Source organism: Diachasma alloeum, unplaced genomic scaffold (genome assembly GCF_001412515.2).
Source record: "Diachasma alloeum isolate Michigan unplaced genomic scaffold, Dall2.0 Dall_scaffold_01194, whole genome shotgun sequence".
In the NCBI taxonomy this organism is placed as follows: Eukaryota; Metazoa; Arthropoda; class Insecta; order Hymenoptera; family Braconidae; genus Diachasma; species Diachasma alloeum.
This window is the reverse complement of record NW_021681303.1, coordinates 30,996-50,867: the sequence shown is the minus strand read 5'-3', so window position 1 is coordinate 50,867 and position 19,872 is coordinate 30,996. Positions and strand designations below refer to the sequence as shown.

The 19,872-nt window shown below is 36.5% G+C and overlaps 1 protein-coding gene across 1 annotated transcript in view; it reads right to left on the bottom strand.

The window, feature by feature from the left end:
• Window positions 1–3,048: 3,048 nt before the first annotated feature.
• LOC107046080 (protein CDV3) overlaps window positions 3,049–19,872 on the bottom strand; it is a gene marked incomplete at its 5' end in the record, with an annotated part of 31,834 nt that continues 15,010 nt past the window's right edge. Inside the window, 2 exons of the mRNA XM_015268577.1 lie at window positions 3,049–3,840; window positions 16,322–16,749. Of these exons, the coding sequence (XP_015124063.1) occupies window positions 3,702–3,840; window positions 16,322–16,749 (567 nt within the window). The remainder of the gene's footprint in view (window positions 3,841–16,321; window positions 16,750–19,872) is intronic.

The following is a 19,872-nucleotide window of genomic DNA, read 5'->3' as shown; positions in this document are numbered from 1 at the left end:
GGGGGGGGGGGGGGGGGGGGGGGGGGGGTACAAGCGGAGTAGGCCAGCTATGTGCGCTGTTGTCGCGTATCATCCATTTTGCTAGGAGCGATTTCTTTCCCCGGAAGTGAGTCGAAAAAATTAAGATTTCGTTCTTATTTGCCCCGGTTCCTCTGATTTCGTCCGGATCAATCGATTCAGCTTTTTTTTTTACATTTTTTCCATATTTTTCGGGATTTTTCATGAATCTCTAAATTGGCCAATCTTTTATTTTATATTATATTTTTTTTTTTTATGCTTATTTTATATCGCTTCGAGTCTGATGAGACTATATGGCGATTGATCAAGACTTTAAAAATGGTTAGATCTCACCATTCTACCCGGCCAGGAATCGAACCTGGAACCTATCCGTTGTGAGGCAACGGCCTTAACCACTACGCCAGGCCACCGGGCTCTTTTATTTTAGTGCATAACCTCATAAGAGCCAATGCTGGATCTTCAAATTTTGTTTATTTAAACTCTCAATAATTAATACCGGTTGAAAGGTCAAGATTGTCATCTAAATTTTTTAAATACTTCTCGCTATTACAGGAAAAAAAAAATTAATTTCTGTTGATTTATTAAACTCTTTCACTTGGCACCCTTAAGGGTATTCTCCCTGCGAAAAAAATGAAAAAAAAAATTCTCAAAAAATTGGGCTCACATGATTCAAAATTATCTGAAACATCGACATTCCCTGGGAAAACGTTTATACGACCTTTTGGTGCGACTTTTCAAAAAATTTGAAAATTCTCTTTAAAAAAAAATCTTCACGAAAAAGGCTCCGATGACTCGAATCATCTGAAACGTGGACGATCAGAATCCCTGATAGTTACAAAATTCGACCCTCAAAACGCATCACATTGGTTCTAGGAGAAATGTTCCCCGGAAAATCGTACCCCAGGAAATTTGTTCCCCGGAAAAATGTTCCCCATTTCTTTTTTTTTCTGTCTCAATCCTTGAAAAGTTCCCCATTTTTTTCCTGCCTCAATTCTCGTTTTGTTTACATACTTATTCCTCTGAATGGCCAGTGTTTACTTCTTGATTCAACCGGTATGTAATATTTCGGTATTATTGTGATTTGGGTTTGAGAGGGGGGGGGGGGCCTCATTGAGAGATGTCATTATCGTATATCGAGTAACGTGTTCATCAGGCTTACAGTTGTTAGCGTGGTATCGCTATTCGTAGGTACTTGTTGTTGCATATAATCAATTAAAATGGTGGATATTGTTGCTTATTTGCTACTCCGCTCTGCATTTATGCTGCTGTCCATGGCATCTTATAAATTTTGTCGCAGTAATTCTGGCAGGAAAATGTTGGTGACTGAGAGTGCTTTAGCAAATAAGCAACAATATCCACCATTTTAATTGATTATATGCAACAACAAGTCCCTACGAATAGCGATACCACACTGACAACTGTAAGCCTGATGAACACGTTACTCGATATACGATAATAACATCTCTCAATGAGCCCCCCTCCCCCTCTGAAACCCAAATCACAATAATACCGAAATATTACATACCGGTTGAATCAAGAAGTAAACACTGGCCATTCAGAGGAATAAGAATGCCAACAAAACGAGGATTGAGGCAGGAAAAAAAAGAGGAACTTTTCAAGGATTGAGACAGAAAAAAAAGAAATGGGGAACATTTTTCCTGGGGTACGATTTTCCAGGGAACTAGTATCCGGTAACCATCACATTTGCGTCTGCCACAGTATCAAACACTGCCATAATATGGAGCAAAAAAAACATTATTTTATGGTAGATGACTTCTTAAATCATACAGATTCGAAAATCATTGATAAAATATACAATGTTTCATTTTTTGACAAAAACTGTTTTCAGATAAAGTGCTCTATGTCAAAATGTATTGAATCGATCGGCCCAAAATTTTCCACACTAGTGTGACTCAATAGTATTAACTATTACCCAAATGTTTTAATTCTATTTCCAACTTCTACGTGTATTGTAGAACGTCAAATCAACTCTGAGATGAAAAAATTAGAAAAACGCGAAAACTTTCTATGAATGGGTTTCCATATTTCGATTGATCTCGATAGAGGATATCGAGGCGATCATTTTGAAAAAAAAATTGTTCCGGCGACCAGTAGTTTAAGACATGTTAAGCAAAGTATATTTTCACGAAAAGTTGAATATCCCCTAAACTACTCGTTTGATTTCATCCCTCCACAATTTCAGCTTGTAGTACCAGAAAAGTTACAATCGTGCCAAATTCCAGCTTTCGATCTGAATGTTTTCGAAACTGATCGTGCCTACACCGATTTTATCGAAAAAACGAAAAATGCCGATTACTACCAAGTTGTCCCTGGTTAAGTAGACATATTATCACTTGATTCGATATATATTATCACAAGGAATATTTTGACGTAAAAAAAAAATCAATTCGGTCGCGTACTTTTTGAGATATTGAGCAAAAAAGATTTTTGAGAAATTGCTGTATCTCAAAAACTACTTGATCGATTGAGCTGAAGTTTCGTCCAGATGTGCTCCCAAACAATGCTAATTATTTCATAAATTTTCAGATTTTTATCATCGGCTTTACTTCTTTTTTCGTGGAGATATAAAAAAAAATTCCGAAAAATTGACACACACACACACACACATTTTCTAAAAACATCATCTCTTGAAGTTTCATGACATTCTACATCATTTCCAAGCAAAATTAGAAGATCGTAAAAATGGACGTGTCCCAAGCTTCTATTAGGAAGCAAAAATGGATTTCGATCGTCTTTTTCTCTTCCCCTCATATTCAATGGACGCTGGTGGGTCATTCGCAGGATTCGGCAAGTATAATACCACCGGTAATTTAACAAATTTTCATGGAAAACTTGATAAATTAAATTAAATGTAAAAAAACAAGTAATTCACTAACGAAATTTTAGAGATTTTTGACCATATGTCTGGCCATCGTGCGTGATTGAAAAGAACACATAATATGCAAGTTTTGCAAGGCTCGCATGGCCATAACAGGCCTGTTTTTATGGAGGAATGAGAACAATTGCATCCTAATTTGCCAACATTTTCTGAATTTATTACGAACAATAAAACAAATGAACATGGAGTAGAAAAGGAATAAACACAAAGGTTCCCTCGTTCTTAATATTAGTCTCAATATAGTGTGATGATATCCCTCCTAAATAATTAATAAATGTATAAACATTGCCCTGATTGATATATCATTAATTTTTCATTACATTATCAATAATCGCACCTACTTTGAATGCACTGTCGTCCCGAAGCCCAGCCTCGGTGACATTTCAGTTACTTTTGCTATACCATACATTCTTAATGATAATTATTAAAACATTGATTTTTCTTCATTCAATTCGTTTCTATCTCACATAGTTGATTTAATAGTATATTTTCCCTCCCTTGGTGGGAAATATACTATTTCTCCGCTTTCAAATCAGCTTTCAATTGTTACATTTCATGAATTGGATGAAATCAGGTTTTCGTTCATGAAATTTTGTTACATCCCCCATTTCCGGTCAATTTTTCTTTCTCAGTTCAAAGAGAAAATGATCATCTTATTTTTTTCATCGATTTTTTTTTACTTTTTCTTCATTTCATCGCTATTTACCTATTGACTGGGCTACGAAACGGTGCGAAGTGAGGAGGAATCGAAGATGATAATTTGATCATACAAATTTCGACAATTTCAACTCTGATCTTGTGACAATGCTCCGTATTTATTGTCCAATGAAAGCTTTGGCGCTTGGCTTTGAACTTCTGGAGTTGTGTAGGATCTGGTACCACCTCGGTTACGGACTTCCTCGAAGGAACCTTCGTCTCGCTTTCTAAACATGAAAGAAATTCAAGATTTAGTTTTTTGCTTCTCTTCTCTTTTAGCAAAGAAGTGGTAAAATGTGGCGAGTCATTTTGTCAAATTTTGTTATACGAGAAGGTATATTAATAAGTGATTCCAAGGGAGTGTGTGGAAAGATTCCTCCTATAGAAAAAAAAATTATTGAGAAAAACTTCAAGAAAGGCTTTTATTTAACAGTAATCATCCTTGCACTGAAAATCATTAAATATTTTTTTTATGTTATCAGAGAATAGTCATTCAGAACCAGCCAATGACTGGCGAAATCGTTCAGTTGAGTACCATGTAATAACCAGCGGATTTTTAAAATTTCGATGTAACCGCTCAATTTATTACTATTATTACGGATTATTTGGCCATAATACGATTATCCACATATGTACATATTCTGCAAAAAAATTGAATGAAAATTGGCCACTTTTTTTCAATTTTGTTTCCAAAATCCACCTCTAAGAGTGTGAATAGAGAATGAATTATAACAGGAATATTAATTATTCCAGGCGGTTTGCCGGTTTCCGGAAAATCTGAAAATTGCAGGTTTTTTCCAAAATTCAATATGTTAGGGATAAATCCCTGGGTTCTGCTAATTGGAGATAAATCTCCCTACAGTGGGTAGATACTGGAATCTGGTATATTACTCAGTAGAAGTAGAGGTATTTATTTATTCAAACTAACTCATAGTTATCCTGAAGGGATAAATATGAGGAATTTACAAAGATGATACCAAACAAGTATTATGCTTGATTTACGTTGACGACTGAACTCCCGAATCCTCGTGAGTTCAGTTTATATAATAATTAAGGGGGTCATGTTATGACACTGGTCAGCAGTGTTGCACATGCACGCTGAATTAGTAAAATAATGAGTGAAGCAAGTTGAACTCAATTCATTGTTCAACTTCTTCACTTTTGTAAATAAATTATTACTTAATTTATTGACCCTATTCTGGGGCATAACAAAGATAATTCTGGGGTTTTCCGAAGAATTCAAGAAAATTATGAGGTTTCCTGAAGAAATTTGAGAAAATTCGCGGGTTTTTCGAAAATAAAAAAATTTTGGTATTTCTTAAACATTCGAAATTTTTCGAACAAAAAGCAAAAAAACAGTTGATTGACGAGGGTGGAATTTTTCGATTAAAACTGATGTTAAGGGGTCACGTGATCCCAAACACTACACCCTGATTGGTTGAAATGAGAGAAAAGAGAATAATTTTAAAAATTCGGGAAATACCTTGGAATTCTCAATCATTTTACAAAAATTTCAAGTTCTTGAAAAGCATTCCCAAGAATTTCTGAATTTTATCGAAAATTTGAGAAAATTTCAGACCATTTCTCAAAGTTTCAAGTTCATGGAATTGTCGCATAAAATTCTGAAAAAGAGCATTAATGAGGAGAAAATACTCCGAATCAGAGAAACAGCATCAGAATTGGTTATATAATTTTTCTATAAAAAAAATGCATGCTTTTATAGGGCTATGAAATGAAATGAAGGGGAGGTGAAGACTAGATAATTCTGGGCTGTAAGTAATTTCATAATTATTGTTTTGCACTCGGAATAAAATTTGGATTATAATTATAATTAAAATTGGCTAATTTTCATTTCCTTCTGAAAAAATTCATTCATTTTTCTTTTCTTCATCTTAAAATCCCGAAGCTTATTTCAATGTTAATTTCACTAGAAACATGAAATTCTAACGATTAAGCAAATCCGTTCATTTTACTTTCGAAATACATAGCTCAATAATAGTTTTGTTGCACCCACTGCGATTTTCATCGTTTATTACGGTCGTTTATGACTTTATTACGACCAAACCCCTACGGCCACTGATTTGTATAATAATAGAGTCTATATACCCGGATAGCTTGTCCTTATGGGCCACTGATCTCTATATAACTGGATAGCCGATCCCTATGGCAGCCAGTGAGTTTATTAGAGAGGTACGCAGCGCCTCCGGATAGTAGTCAGCGAACTAAGATTCTCTCTAGTGCGCATGTCCGTGTCAGCTGCGGGTAGTGGGGCAGTGGTAAATTTACCGACAGGATTGGGAAATATTATAGGATATTTCACCGTGTAGGACATCCAGAATAACAGACGAGCTTTTGTTAATAATCAGTGAAAACTGACATTGTCTATAAACGCGAAAGGTAGCCGAAGCATGGAGGAATATCGAAATTAGTACAATTGTTATTAATATTGTATTATTAATGAATTGTATAATCGTTAATAATTGAAAAAATTGAATTTTTAAAAACTACAAAGAATCGCCAAAGAATGTTATTAGATTTTTTTAATCGTAATTTTTTGCTAGATTTAATTGACGTTTTAGTTTTTTCAAAAAATCAATTTTGAAAAATCAGGATTTAACCCACTGTCTTATGTCAAAGTCCATAACTTTGTTGTAGAGCAAGATTGAAATCGGAATTTTTGACTCAAAATATGAAAAAAAATCAAGAAATTTTTTGACACATGATACAATATGAATGACCGTTTTTTAAACAATATCCATTATTTATTTATAAAACGGAGATGTTTGAAAAGAAAATAATATGTTGAAAAATGTAATTTGAATGATGCTGATTGTGTATGAATTTTTTATAAATTTTCTCACGTAATTTAATGGAAAAATTTAATAATTGAAAATCTCGACATCTATAGTGTGGTCAGTATGAACTTGTAGCCTACTGATGAGCTACATTAAGGAAATTAATGTATTCAGGAAATTGGGAAACTCAAAATAAATATTCAACTGAATTTATTCGTTCGAAATTTTTTTGTATTTATTAAACTATAATACACCTAGACTGATCGGAATTTATGGATTGAGTATACTATACTAATTTTACTTTTTTCAATTATTATTTACAATTTGGGACGGAGAATGTTTCCACGGCAATTTTCCGAGCATGTGGCCCCCACTGCGGCGCGCATGCGCATTGACGTCATCTTTAGTACCTGAGCTACTATACGGCAGCGCTGGCTGACACTTCAATTCGCCTCACTTTGAGAGTGGTGGGAGCATAGGGATCAGCTATCCAGTTATATAGAGATCAGTGTTATGGGCCCAGTACGCCAAAAGTGAGGCGATTTGAAGGCTCACCCAGCGCCATCTATTACGGGCGGTGGCACTCAATCCGATATCAGTGCGCATGCGTCATCTAAATTGTTGCTAGTGGGAATGGTAATTTTACCGTGCGTTCATAACCAAAAATACATTGTGGAGCTGAGTGACGTGTTTTTATTTGTCTTGTGATATTGTTTATTAACTTACCAAGGAGAATAATTTAAAATTAAGTTGTTGAACCATTATATCTCATATCAGTTACAATGGTTTGTCGTAAGAAAGATAAAACACAATGGAAAAATCTATCGTTTCATGAGTAAGTATGTAATATCATATAGTCAATATTCACCCTTGGCGACTGAAGGATTCAATCAAATAACAAATAAAAAAATTGAAAAATAAATAGAATAGGAATAAAACCCCCTGATGGACACTATTTGGACAAGTTTTGTTTTTCATCCATTCATCATTTTTCATGAGCATAAAGACGGTAAAATGTCAAGGGCATTTCTGGTCCTGACTGTCATATTACCACCTCCCACTTCGTTTATCATGCCCTATCACCGCCGGTGATAGGGGCGCTGGGTGAGCCCTCAATTTGCTTCAGAAGCGCTTTAGGGAACAAGCTATCCAGTTCTATAGAGATCAGTGCCTACGGCCCAAGCAAGACCCCAACTACCATCCCTCTTTCTTCCTTATCTACTCCAAGACCCCAACTACCATCCCGACTTATTTCCTCCCACTCCATTCCTCAATTTGTCCACGATCCCGAACCAATCAAATCCTCGAATTTTCTCCCACACGTTCATCCACCAATCTGTATCTACCGCAAATCGTTCGGCAATACATACACCAAACTGTATAGTCCAGTCATTCTAGATTGTGCATATCAAGACCTCTTGAAACCGATGAAACTTATATCAATCGGTAGCTTATGATCCCATGATCAACATACTAGTTTGTTTAAACTCATCCATGTAAGGAAAATTTATAATTAATTAAAAACTATCGAAAAATGCGTCCGACTGCTCTCAACTCGGTATTTCTCGGATATTTCTCACTCAATCGCAAAAATAAAAATACTATCTTGAAGCGAATAAAATTTACTTTGAAATACAGTTAGGAATCGATATGTAAAAATGCACGGTTAATTTAGGATTAATTTTTCAAGAATTCTTTGGCGATTTCACGTCAAACGATCAGCTGACCGAGACGCCGCGCCTCTTGGCGGCGGGCTCTGAGTCACGTGATTGCCGCCATGCGCAGACGATTCAAACACGCAGTAAGTTCCCGTAGCGTGAAAATTGGATTTTTTTTGTCTTAACTTTTTTTTAAAGTGTGATGGGTATGATTCAATAGAGTTATGATAAGATAATTTGCAAAACAAATAATTTGTATATTTTCTATTCAATATTCTATTCCTTAAAATGAATGAGGACAACACAATAAATTAGCGCAATAATAGTACAATATGAAATCGGTATTAAATACATAATAATCGATAATAATATATTAAAAAGTCATGAACGATCTGGATTAGTGCCAAAAATAATAAAATTAATAATAATGCTAGTAATATAGCACCGTTATAACAATACACATTCGAAATATCTAACGTTGAAACAGAAATTTTGTTTGATGAAATTTCAGATCTAATTGTTCTGTAAAAAAACAAATTAAGATAGTTAAATTATTGCTGCTGCCAGAATTGTAAGTATTTGATTAACAGTATAAATTGCAGCAATACTCACTATTCGTCAATGGGATTCTCCTCTTGAACACGTCATTTTTTGCTCGTACTGGGCCCACTCTCATCGTCAAAGTCATCTTCAGGGTTCATGAATGGGACGAACTCTGTGCTGTTCTCATCATAGCCCTCAGTGGCTACATCGTCGACATGTTGACTAAGTGTAGCGTCGAAGTTGTGGAGTAGAACATCATCAGAATTGTTGGAATTTTCAGCGGAATCTGTGCTGATGTCGATTTCCATAGAATTTAAGCAGGAATCGCCGTGACACCCCGAACAAATGTTTGAACACTTCAAGCCAGCTCTTCTGCATCCACAACGATTTGAGCAATTTCCTTTACAAGTACAGAAGATCATCTTAAGGATCTCTGCTGGTGCTGCTGGTATCTTGGTCATGATAGGAAAATAACCATGTTGCTTTAGTTCCCATCCCCAGTCACATGGATCAAGTTGGTCATTCCCTAGCCACTATTGCACTTGAAAGTAGACACGCCAAACATGTTCCTCAGTTGCTCCAGCTATAGGTGGCAGTTGTGACAAACGTACCTCTGTCTTCAACCGTGCAGCAGAAGCAGCAAAACGCTCAAAGCGAAAAGAATTGATTGCTGATTCTTTTCGGTTAGCGCTATACAAAGCTAGCATCAATCGTTGTCCTGCTTGCCTGATGTCATCCCTAGTAGCATTGGAATCGTTGAAGACTTCCACATCCTGAACGAATCCATTTTTCTTCTTCAATGTGTTAAAAAATGTCCTCTTTCCCTTGCTATAAACAGCAGACGTTGTGTCACATCCAGTGAAAGCGTGGGTGAGGAAAATAATGGCTTTCAAGTGGCTATAATCCTTCGTGGAGAAGACTGCAGTTGCTACTTTACCAATACCCAGCTTGATGAAGTGGATTTCTCTATTTGCTGGTGTCAAGGCAATCAACAGTACCAGTAGATCCACATCTTGACCGACAACCGCCACTTTTTGATGATGTATCAGTTGCTCCACTGCCGTCGTAGCTATCAATCGATCAGCATCTTCAGCCGCTTGTTTCACCTCGATGCCAGCCCTAATTAAATGATTGGTGAGGAATTTGATGAGTCTGCTTTTATTCTTGTCGTTTGATAGAAATTTCTCTTGATTCATCGTTATGGTCATTTCGTTTTCGAACATTACCACAGTGGTTTTACCAACTTTTGAATGCCTGAATCGTTCATACGACTTTATTCCAATGTCAGTAGCTTCGTAACCATCGAATACGACAACAGAATTGATCCCATAATTCCTCACAACATAATTCTCATACAACTTGAAGACGTCCTCGTAGGTACTGCCAACTGGCCATACGACCTTGTGAAGCAAGAATCCACCATCAATCACTGCTTTAGACTCGGATAAATTGATGGAGCTGATGGGCTGAGATGATAATGAATCATAGAGTTTGGATTTATTGGACTTCCGCATCATCCCTTGCTCATCGAACAATGAAAGCGGAAAGGGAGTTAACTCATAATTCAATGCTTCAGCCGCTAATTGACTGTCATTTTTCGTGACTGCTGTGATCCTTTGGAATAAAAGTGTGGTGTTAATAGCTACTTTGTCATTGTCAATTGAGATTCCGCGTTTAGCAGTAGCAATGGAATTTATTCGAGTCGTACGTTTTAGTTTTACGTCCCCAGCCGTTACTCCAATCATTGATTTTATGGACTCCTTTCCTATCTCAATTGCCTTGTCACAGTTGACTTCATCACCGCCGCAAAGACCATCTGCAAGTGACATCAATTTATCACCTTCAACAGGCAGGAAAGGATCATGTGTCGTGAACCACTCGACAAACTTGATGTAATCCTCTGTATCTCGCTTTATACTCGTTGGCCTCCAATCCGTGTGTTGCTCTGTACTTTCGGCTCTTACTCCACAGAAGTTTTCGAAAGCATCCATGACTTCGAATGCAACTGGCATACCGAGGATCCACCTTGCCAGGACACCTTCGTGATTAATTCCCCGACCGTGTGTGAGACCACCAGAAGTTTTCATTACCCGCATCAGCGTTTGCTCCACCGTCATATCCGTCCAAATTCCTGCCCATTTTTTGTCAGATCTTCGTATAGTGAAGTATCCCTGCCTTGTAAATTTGTCATACTCTTCCGGATCCATGATGTTTGGTAGCTCCAACATATCTTGCAAATATAGCTGAGCAGATTTAGAGTATGCTAAGTGACCAGCGGCATGGAAAACAGGCAACATGTCTCGTACACACTGTAAATGAAGTTCCCAGTTGCCTAAACGCTCTGCCTCGATTAATTGCATCACCAGTGTGATACAGTCGAAGTACTGGAGCCACAATTGAGAAGTACGTCCAACGTTGGCGAGAGTTTCCATCATTTCCAATATTTTCTCACTGATTTTCTGCAGTTGTTCATTGGCAGCAACTTCGCCCAATATTGGTGGCTGGATGTCGAACTCGTTGAGGAAATTTCTCACGTAGACATGATCTTTATCTCCAATATTACTTGCATTCCTCGCAATAATCGTCCCAAGTGCAGCATATACAAGAAGATGACCCCTGATTGCTCTGCTGAAAGCATGTCCTGTCAACATGTGATCGACAGAATTACTTGCATAAACTGTAGCCAGTAATTCTTTCAATCCGCTACCATCCATAATAGTTTCAATGGCTCCAAGAAACGACATGAGCATATGGAAGCCACCTAATCTCACAATTACACCTTTCATATAAATTTGTTCATTCGCTACCAGTTCCCTCGCCTTCACGTATAGCGGCTGATCGAAGGTCACAAAGGATGTTTTTTGATTGAGCCGAAGGCATTCCAGATGAGCATGATTCAAAACTGTATTTATTGTATCCAAGTGTGATGGTGGCAAATTTACGAACGGCAAACAGTAGACCTGAGCAACTTGATATTCTGAAGGATGGCTCAGAGCTTCCATATAGCCCCTCCGACTGGGAACATTGGGAATATGCAAAAATTTAGCCAAAATGTGGAGGGTATAAGCGGCTGGTAATCTATCACACTCACCAGTTAGAAGTTGGGACACATCAGTAAATGTTATCGACTTCAAACCTAGGTTAGTATTGGCCAATCGATCGCAAAAAACTACCGGAATATTGTATTTCGAAGCCAATTCCTGAGCCTTTGGGGCACGATTCAATTTTCTAATGACTCCTCGGGTATTCACTCCAGTTTTGGGAGTTACACAGCAAATGCCTCCCATGCTGTGAAACGTATTGATCCCATCTAGAGTACAGACGTTGTGATCCGCGTTGTCACACACGTGTTGAATGAATGCGTCGTTTTCTATTTTCTTATCACAACTCATTATGGCTGAAGCTTCATATAAGCTAAGATTAGTATATGATGAACAAAATCCAAGCTTATTGCATACATCAATTATCAACCGAGAGCCAAATTTTCGACTCAGATAAACCCCAGCTGCTAGTTGAATGGATGAAATGAATGACCTTGGACGGACAGCAGATATAATCGAATGAGCAATGCTATCGCGTTTTGTTCTCAATTTTGTTTCCCCAGTTTTTTTACCTTTTAGTAGCACATCGTCCAAGAAAGTCAGCAGAGTTTGTGGGATATCGGCAGCGACATTTTGCAGTAATTCTTCAGGGCGTGGATAGGATTAAGTCCCGTATGCCTGGCTCCGGATGTCTTCTCGTATAATAACAGCAGCAGCGCAAACAATGCGAATCCTTTCGTCTTCTTGGATATGTTTCTGCTTCTCATTCTAAAATTTCTCCACAATTTTGTACCCAGTATTGCGGAAACAGATAACTGTCGGTTTCGGTTGTCTCTCCACCATTACAATTTCAGTCCCGTATTTGTTGATGAGTTTCTGCTTTAGAATTGTTGTTGTCGTTGTCCAGCGTTCCATTTTCTCCAGCAATTCCTTGAAGGTGAATTGGCAATCGTCACTTTCCTCCATATAACGGCACACACCTTCAAAAGCAGCGTCTAAAGCCGGTAATCTCTGCTTTTCACCTTGATTATTTTTACGGGGCCGAGTGAACTGATCCCAACACGAACTATGATACCGACCGTTTTCCTCGATTAATATTTTTCCCTCGATCCTGCGTTTTACCTTATCAGACCATTTGTCATTGCGAAGTTCAATGCAATTTTCAATACGTTCTTGGGCTTTCGACGTACATACCAATTGTCCAGGTTTATTTTTTGGGATCCAGGGCTTATTACACAGGAAACAATGGACCTCAAAAGAGAATGGCGGTTCAGGAGTAGGTTCAGGGGCTGCTGACTCTGGTACATCACTGGCTTTTTTATTTGGTAAACTGTAATTCACCCGACATTGTTCATGCACTTGTATTTCTGTCACATTTTCCAAACACTTCTAGTTATCGTCCTTCTCCCATGTACTCCTGGCAATAAAACTATTAATGCCTTTCTGCTTCACGACTCTTGTTGGGCCGCCGTTGTCCAGTTTTCCATCACAAATGAAGCAATGGAGTGGATGAGACATATTGAGGACGATAGATAATTCCAACACAACAATAACGATAACAATTAATTGTTCATATGCAACTCCCAATACTTCGATCCGTCAGCTACGAAAGACACAAGGAATGTGAAGATCCCAAGTTTCCCCTCGATAGCCAGTCCCGTTTTACAATAGACGATGCCTGCGGTCCAGGCAGATGGAACGACACCTGCTCCTCAAAATACTAGTGGAGGGGTACAGGTAAGAAAAAAAAGACCCAACGATATTTAGGACTAGAACGACTACACCACTTGGAATTTCCCCACGCTATTTTATATTCGTTTCTTGATGTGAACAGTTTCACGTCTTCAAGCGATTTGACTAGAAACTAAAAATGAGCGAGTTTATATACATTTCGGGAATAGGGAAGAAGTGGGCAAGAGGTAGGGGGGGTATCCAGGTAATTAATTTAGTACACGAGAAAANTTTAGTCCCTATTGAAATACTTTCCAACCTGGGTGACTCACAGGTATACACATTGTCCACGTCAATCCCTCGCCAGTCCCTCACCGTGCTCAGCAGGGGGCCGCTAGCAAGGAGGAGGAGTACCACAAGGACTAGCTAATATTGTGAATAATATTACGCGGTAGAAAAATCCAGAAGCTATTATGGAAAAGGTCACTTGCCCTTGAGAGACCCAGGTATTCCATTTATAAATGAAAACAAGAATTATAAATAAAATGGATTTGTTTTTCAACTGTTAGTTTTAAACTTTTCTAATGTTTAGTTATATTTATTTGTGAAGTACAGATTTAAATTTCAGGTTAGGATTTATGAGGGAACTCACCTTTTAATTAGAATTTTTTAAATTATTTAGATAGCAAAGTTTGGCCGAGAAAATGAGAAAATTCAATGAAATTTGTTTATTTGTAATGCTGCAGGAGCGCACTTCAGGTTTGAATTGCCTGCGCATGGCGGGAGTCACGTGACTCAGGCCCCGCCGCCAAGAGGCGTGGCGTCTCGGTCAGCTGATCGTTTGACGTGAAATCGCCAAAGAATTCTTGAAAAATTTATCATAAATTAACCGTGCATTTTTACATATCGATTCCTAACTGTATTTCAAAGTAAATTTTATTCGCTTCAAGATAGTATTTTTATTTTTGATATTGAGTGAGAAATATCCGAGAAATACTGAGTTAGGAGCAGTCAGACGCATTTTTCGATAGTTTTTAATTAATTATAAATTTTCCTTACATGGATGAGTTTAAACAAACTAGTATGTTGATCATGGAATCATAAGCTACCGATTGGTATAAGTTTCATCGGTTTCAAGAGGTCTTGATATGCACAATGCATCAAAAATCTAGAATGACTGGTCTAGTATACAAGTTCATATTTTGTAAAAATAAAGTTAGTCTTTAAGTTATTAGTAACGAGGAAACAATCCATACTCACTTCAGTTGTATCTAAATCTTGTAACAACGTCTCATAGCCATTTTATATTCATGAATATTTAACTAAAAAAAAACCATCGTCCTCCGATTTAATAATCCAAATTCAGTAAATCAGTGTAAAATCGTCTCAAATATTTATTTGCTTCATTAAATTATTGAATAAATATATTACGTTGTCTTTAAAATATACCGTTTAGCATTTTTTAAATTAATAACGTAATCCAATCGTTTGGTTCCTTCATTTAAGGCCAAACATCAACCATGCAATGAATTATTAACATTCGCAGTATCTCAAAAAACTAATGGACCAATTGAGCTGTAATTTGGCAGGTAAGTGCCTCTTAACAATGCCAATTATGGGGCGAAATTCCAGCTTTTATTAGCTATCACTTCAATACTGTTTTGTGAAGAATTCTTGAAAGATTCTCAGAATTTCGAACGCACATATGGACGTACACAAACATTTTCTAAAAACAAAATATCTCGACGTTTCATAACATTCCAAGTAATTCCCAAGTAAAATTAGAGAATCAGAACATATATCGATTACAAAGCTTCACTACGGAGCTAAAATGAGATTTCAAAAGTGGAAAATGTTGAACGAGTGAATTAGTATAATTCAACACTAAGCGGTGAGGAAGTTCTATGAAGAATTGGGAAAAATTCGACAGTGTTGGAGAAAATTCGACGTTTTTTCTGAAAATTCGATCAAATTCTTGCATCTTTGAAGAAATTCTTGAAAATTCAAGGTGTTTGCATTCTTCAGCGAGGAAAGTGAACATTTCTGGAAAGTTCTGGAGAATGCAAGGAATTCCTAGAAAATTCTTAAAATGTCAAGAAGTTCCTAAAAAATTCGAGGGAATACAAGAAGTTTCTAGAAAACGCAAAAGAATTCACGTAGTTTATAAATATTTCGCAAGAATTCAAGGAATTTCAAGAAATTTTTGGAAAATACAAATACCCTGGCAGGGTGTTTGTAGAGAAATCGAGGGATTGTAAGGAGTTCCTAGATAATTCAAAAGAATGCACGGAGTTTTTAGAAAATTCGACAGAATTGAAGGAATTTATAGAAATTTGGGGCGAATTCAAAAAGTAAAACCCAAATTCACTAATTTAATTCTATTATAGGAATACTTGAGAATGAGTCATATAATAAATTTTATGAAAATTGTGAAGCTACTGATTTTTATTTCAATTTCTAACCTATGTAAACCACCAAAGAATGAATTAACAAATAATTGTTAATTCAAAAATAAGATGCAGAAAAAACAGTTGCCCGGGCAATGCCGGACACACCAGCTAGTTGTCCATATTTATCATTTTTATTTCTTGAGAGAAAAAAAAATGTTGATCGGATTGGAATGCGTCAGAAAATGTATTAGAAACATTGAATAATATTGAAAATTTCATCGCCATTATATTGTCAAATATGTCAGCATTTATTTGCAAACACATACCACTTACCCTTTATGTAGGCGTGGATGTGGCTATTCCATAATTTTCATTTTATTAAAAAAAATGCAATCAGCGATTCATCGAACCATTTTTCAACTTTCTATTTTATGTAAAAAAAAAAAGATTGAACATAGATATCACTTCTTCCTATCATTTTTATTTACCTTCCGATCCATTTCAGACATTTCATTTCACAATTTTTCTGTCAGTTTCATTGCGTTTTCGATGCAAAATTAAAAAAATTAATTGATTTCGTGTGGAGGACTTAGTGGCAAAAATGATTTACCGTCTTCCCCAGGCACCAGTTTCAGGAGCAGCTGGTGGCTTAGCGCTTAGAGTTGGAAAATACTCTTCACTACGAATGTCAGGAGCAATATTTTTCATTCTACTCGAGCGTGTGCTAGGTGATGATGTTGTTTGATGTCTCAAATGTGGAGATTTGTATTTTCCTAGACCAGCCGCATTGGCTGCCGGTGCTGCTGGAGCAGGTGTAACTTCAACTGAGTCCACGGGTTGAGGTGGCGTATCGGCCTTGTTCCAAGGTCCAGCCATTTTTGAACTTGTTTCTCCGCACTCTCCATCTGAACTGTTTTCACCTGTACCTCGTTCATCATTACTGTCATGATCATGATTGTCACTGACCGTTAGATTTCCAATTTTAAGACCTGAGTAATCTTTCTTTTCCTCCTCAAACTCTCGCCATTCTTCCTCTTCCTAAAAGAGCACAGACAGAATCGAGGGATCAACAGAAAGACATAAAGTTTCTTTTTTTCTATCATTATTCAAAATATTGTCAGGAAACAAATTTACAGTAATGAACATCAATTCGAATGAGAATTATCCAATCAGAATTATCAAAGAAGTAAAGGAATGATATGTATAAACGCAAATCTCAAAAGCATGCGTGCAATTTGAGTTTCAAGAAAAATTGGACAATTCAATTAAATTTTCTCTCTGAATGAAATACAATGATCTGTTGATGTGTACGGAACTGGAAATAGTCAATACCGTTAATTATATAACAACATGCTGGAAACTTCCTCGATTTGCAAACACCATAAATGCTGCAATACTGCAATACTGCACGTCCATGTAGATGACCCTGAAGTTTGCAGACAAAAATTTTCAACAGAGCATCTGATAAAGAAATTGAGCAATGAGAAAATTTCAAATTTCAATTTGTCGGGTGTGTTGAAATCTAATCGTGATGGCGGCTGAATATGTAAATAAATAAATTAGGGGTCGATTTCTTCAAAATTTAACTATGGAAAACCATTGACACGGCATATCTCACTCCGGAATTATTTTATTGGAAAAAAAATATGGTCACGATTTTCATTCTACGAAATTTCAACGTGATTTTTGTCTTTTTTTTCTGGTCCTATCGGTTAACGGTAAATCCGCTGTAGAACACTAAATCGTAGGCAAGGTCCATTATTCATCCAAATGATCCGATCGAAAAAAGAAAAAGCATCACGTTTGAAGAAATTATAAATCTCCTCGTGATATTTCATGTTTTTTGTAATCAATATTTCATTAATGATATATGCAATGTTTTCCACGAGGGAAAACATCAACAGAGGATATCTACGAGGAAGATACGTAGATTGGGAGAAAAAGCAAATGAAACGTGGGATTACAGTAAAAACTCAAGGTGAAATTTCTTTTTTCGATTTTTCTTTGATATTTCTATCGAAAATGATGGAATTACGAAAATAAATACGATCAACATCAGATATCTTCTACAAAAATGATTATATTCTTAAAAAATCGACATTTATACATGTTATTCTTGAAAACTCTCCCGTGAGTTTCTTCTTTTTAGTGCTGCACACGAGACGATACTTTCGACAGTCTCGTCTCGGTCTCAAAAAATATCCAAATTTTTGGTTCCACCACTACATATTACTGGTATGTGATGTTATTGCACGTTCCATCACAAAAACTCATCACACGCCAATTCATCACAANAATAGTCAATACCGTTAATTATATAACAACATGCTGGAAACTTCCTCGATTTGCAAACACCATAAATGCTGCAATACTGCAATACTGCACGTCCATGTAGATGACCCTGAAGTTTGCAGACAAAAATTTTCAACAGAGCATCTGATAAAGAAATTGAGCAATGAGAAAATTTCAAATTTCAATTTGTCGGGTGTGTTGAAATCTAATCGTGATGGCGGCTGAATATGTAAATAAATAAATTAGGGGTCGATTTCTTCAAAATTTAACTATGGAAAACCATTGACACGGCATATCTCACTCCGGAATTATTTTATTGGAAAAAAAATATGGTCACGATTTTCATTCTACGAAATTTCAACGTGATTTTTGTCTTTTTTTTCTGGTCCTATCGGTTAACGGTAAATCCGCTGTAGAACACTAAATCGTAGGCAAGGTCCATTATTCATCCAAATGATCCGATCGAAAAAAGAAAAAGCATCACGTTTGAAGAAATTATAAATCTCCTCGTGATATTTCATGTTTTTTGTAATCAATATTTCATTAATGATATATGCAATGTTTTCCACGAGGGAAAACATCAACAGAGGATATCTACGAGGAAGATACGTAGATTGGGAGAAAAAGCAAATGAAACGTGGGATTACAGTAAAAACTCAAGGTGAAATTTCTTTTTTCGATTTTTCTTTGATATTTCTATCGAAAATGATGGAATTACGAAAATAAATACGATCAACATCAGATATCTTCTACAAAAATGATTATATTCTTAAAAAATCGACATTTATACATGTTATTCTTGAAAACTCTCCCGTGAGTTTCTTCTTTTTAGTGCTGCACACGAGACGATACTTTCGACAGTCTCGTCTCGGTCTCAAAAAATATCCAAATTTTTGGTTCCACCACTACATATTACTGGTATGTGATGTTATTGCACGTTCCATCACAAAAACTCATCACACGCCAATTCATCACAGGAACAATTCATCACAAGAACAATTCATTACAACATTATTTATCACAAAACAATTCATTACAACCGAATTTAATATGGCAAAAACTTCAAAAAAGCCACAACGTATTTTTATTTTCAAAAGCGATGTCTATATGTGCTCGTGAATTGTGAATTTAGAAACAATGATTAATGATGAGATAATGCCGCTGTTTATATTCAGTATTTATAAGTGAAAGTGCATGTGAACTTGTTGATATTTTCATCCGAGCTTTAAAATTAATCCACACAAATTCAATTTAAAATTTGTCTGTATATTTTCTCTGTTTTCGATAGGCTCCAATAAAACAAACATCTCGTTTCGTATTTACACAATAAAACTGGCTTTATTGCTCATTGATAAATTCACAAACAATCGCATTTGAAACTCAATAGCATGTTGAAAAGGCTAGTAATAAACTAAACCAGTAATAAAACTACGAAATGATGAAATAGAATGTGATGAAAAAAATATGATGAAATGAAATGTGATGAATTGTCCAGTAATCAAATGGAATGATGAGTTGTACCGTAATATGTAGTGGTGATACCAAATTTTTAGTATCGTCTCGGTCTTGGTTAAGAGAATATCGTCTCGTCTCGGTCTCGTGAGTATAAAGCTTAGAAAATAGGAAAAATAATTTTTCTTCAAAAAGTCACAAAGACATTGTCAAACTTCATCAAAGGTCGCAGGAGGATGGTCAAATTTCACGGGGGTCACGAGAGTAACAAGGGGCAGGTCAAATTTCACGAAGGTCAAACATCACGAGAGTCTTTAGAGGATGGTTCAATTTTCCGAGGGTCACGTAGGTCACAAGGGAATGGCCAAACTTCACGAGGGACATGTGGGTCAGAAGGGAATGGTTAAAGGGTCTAGC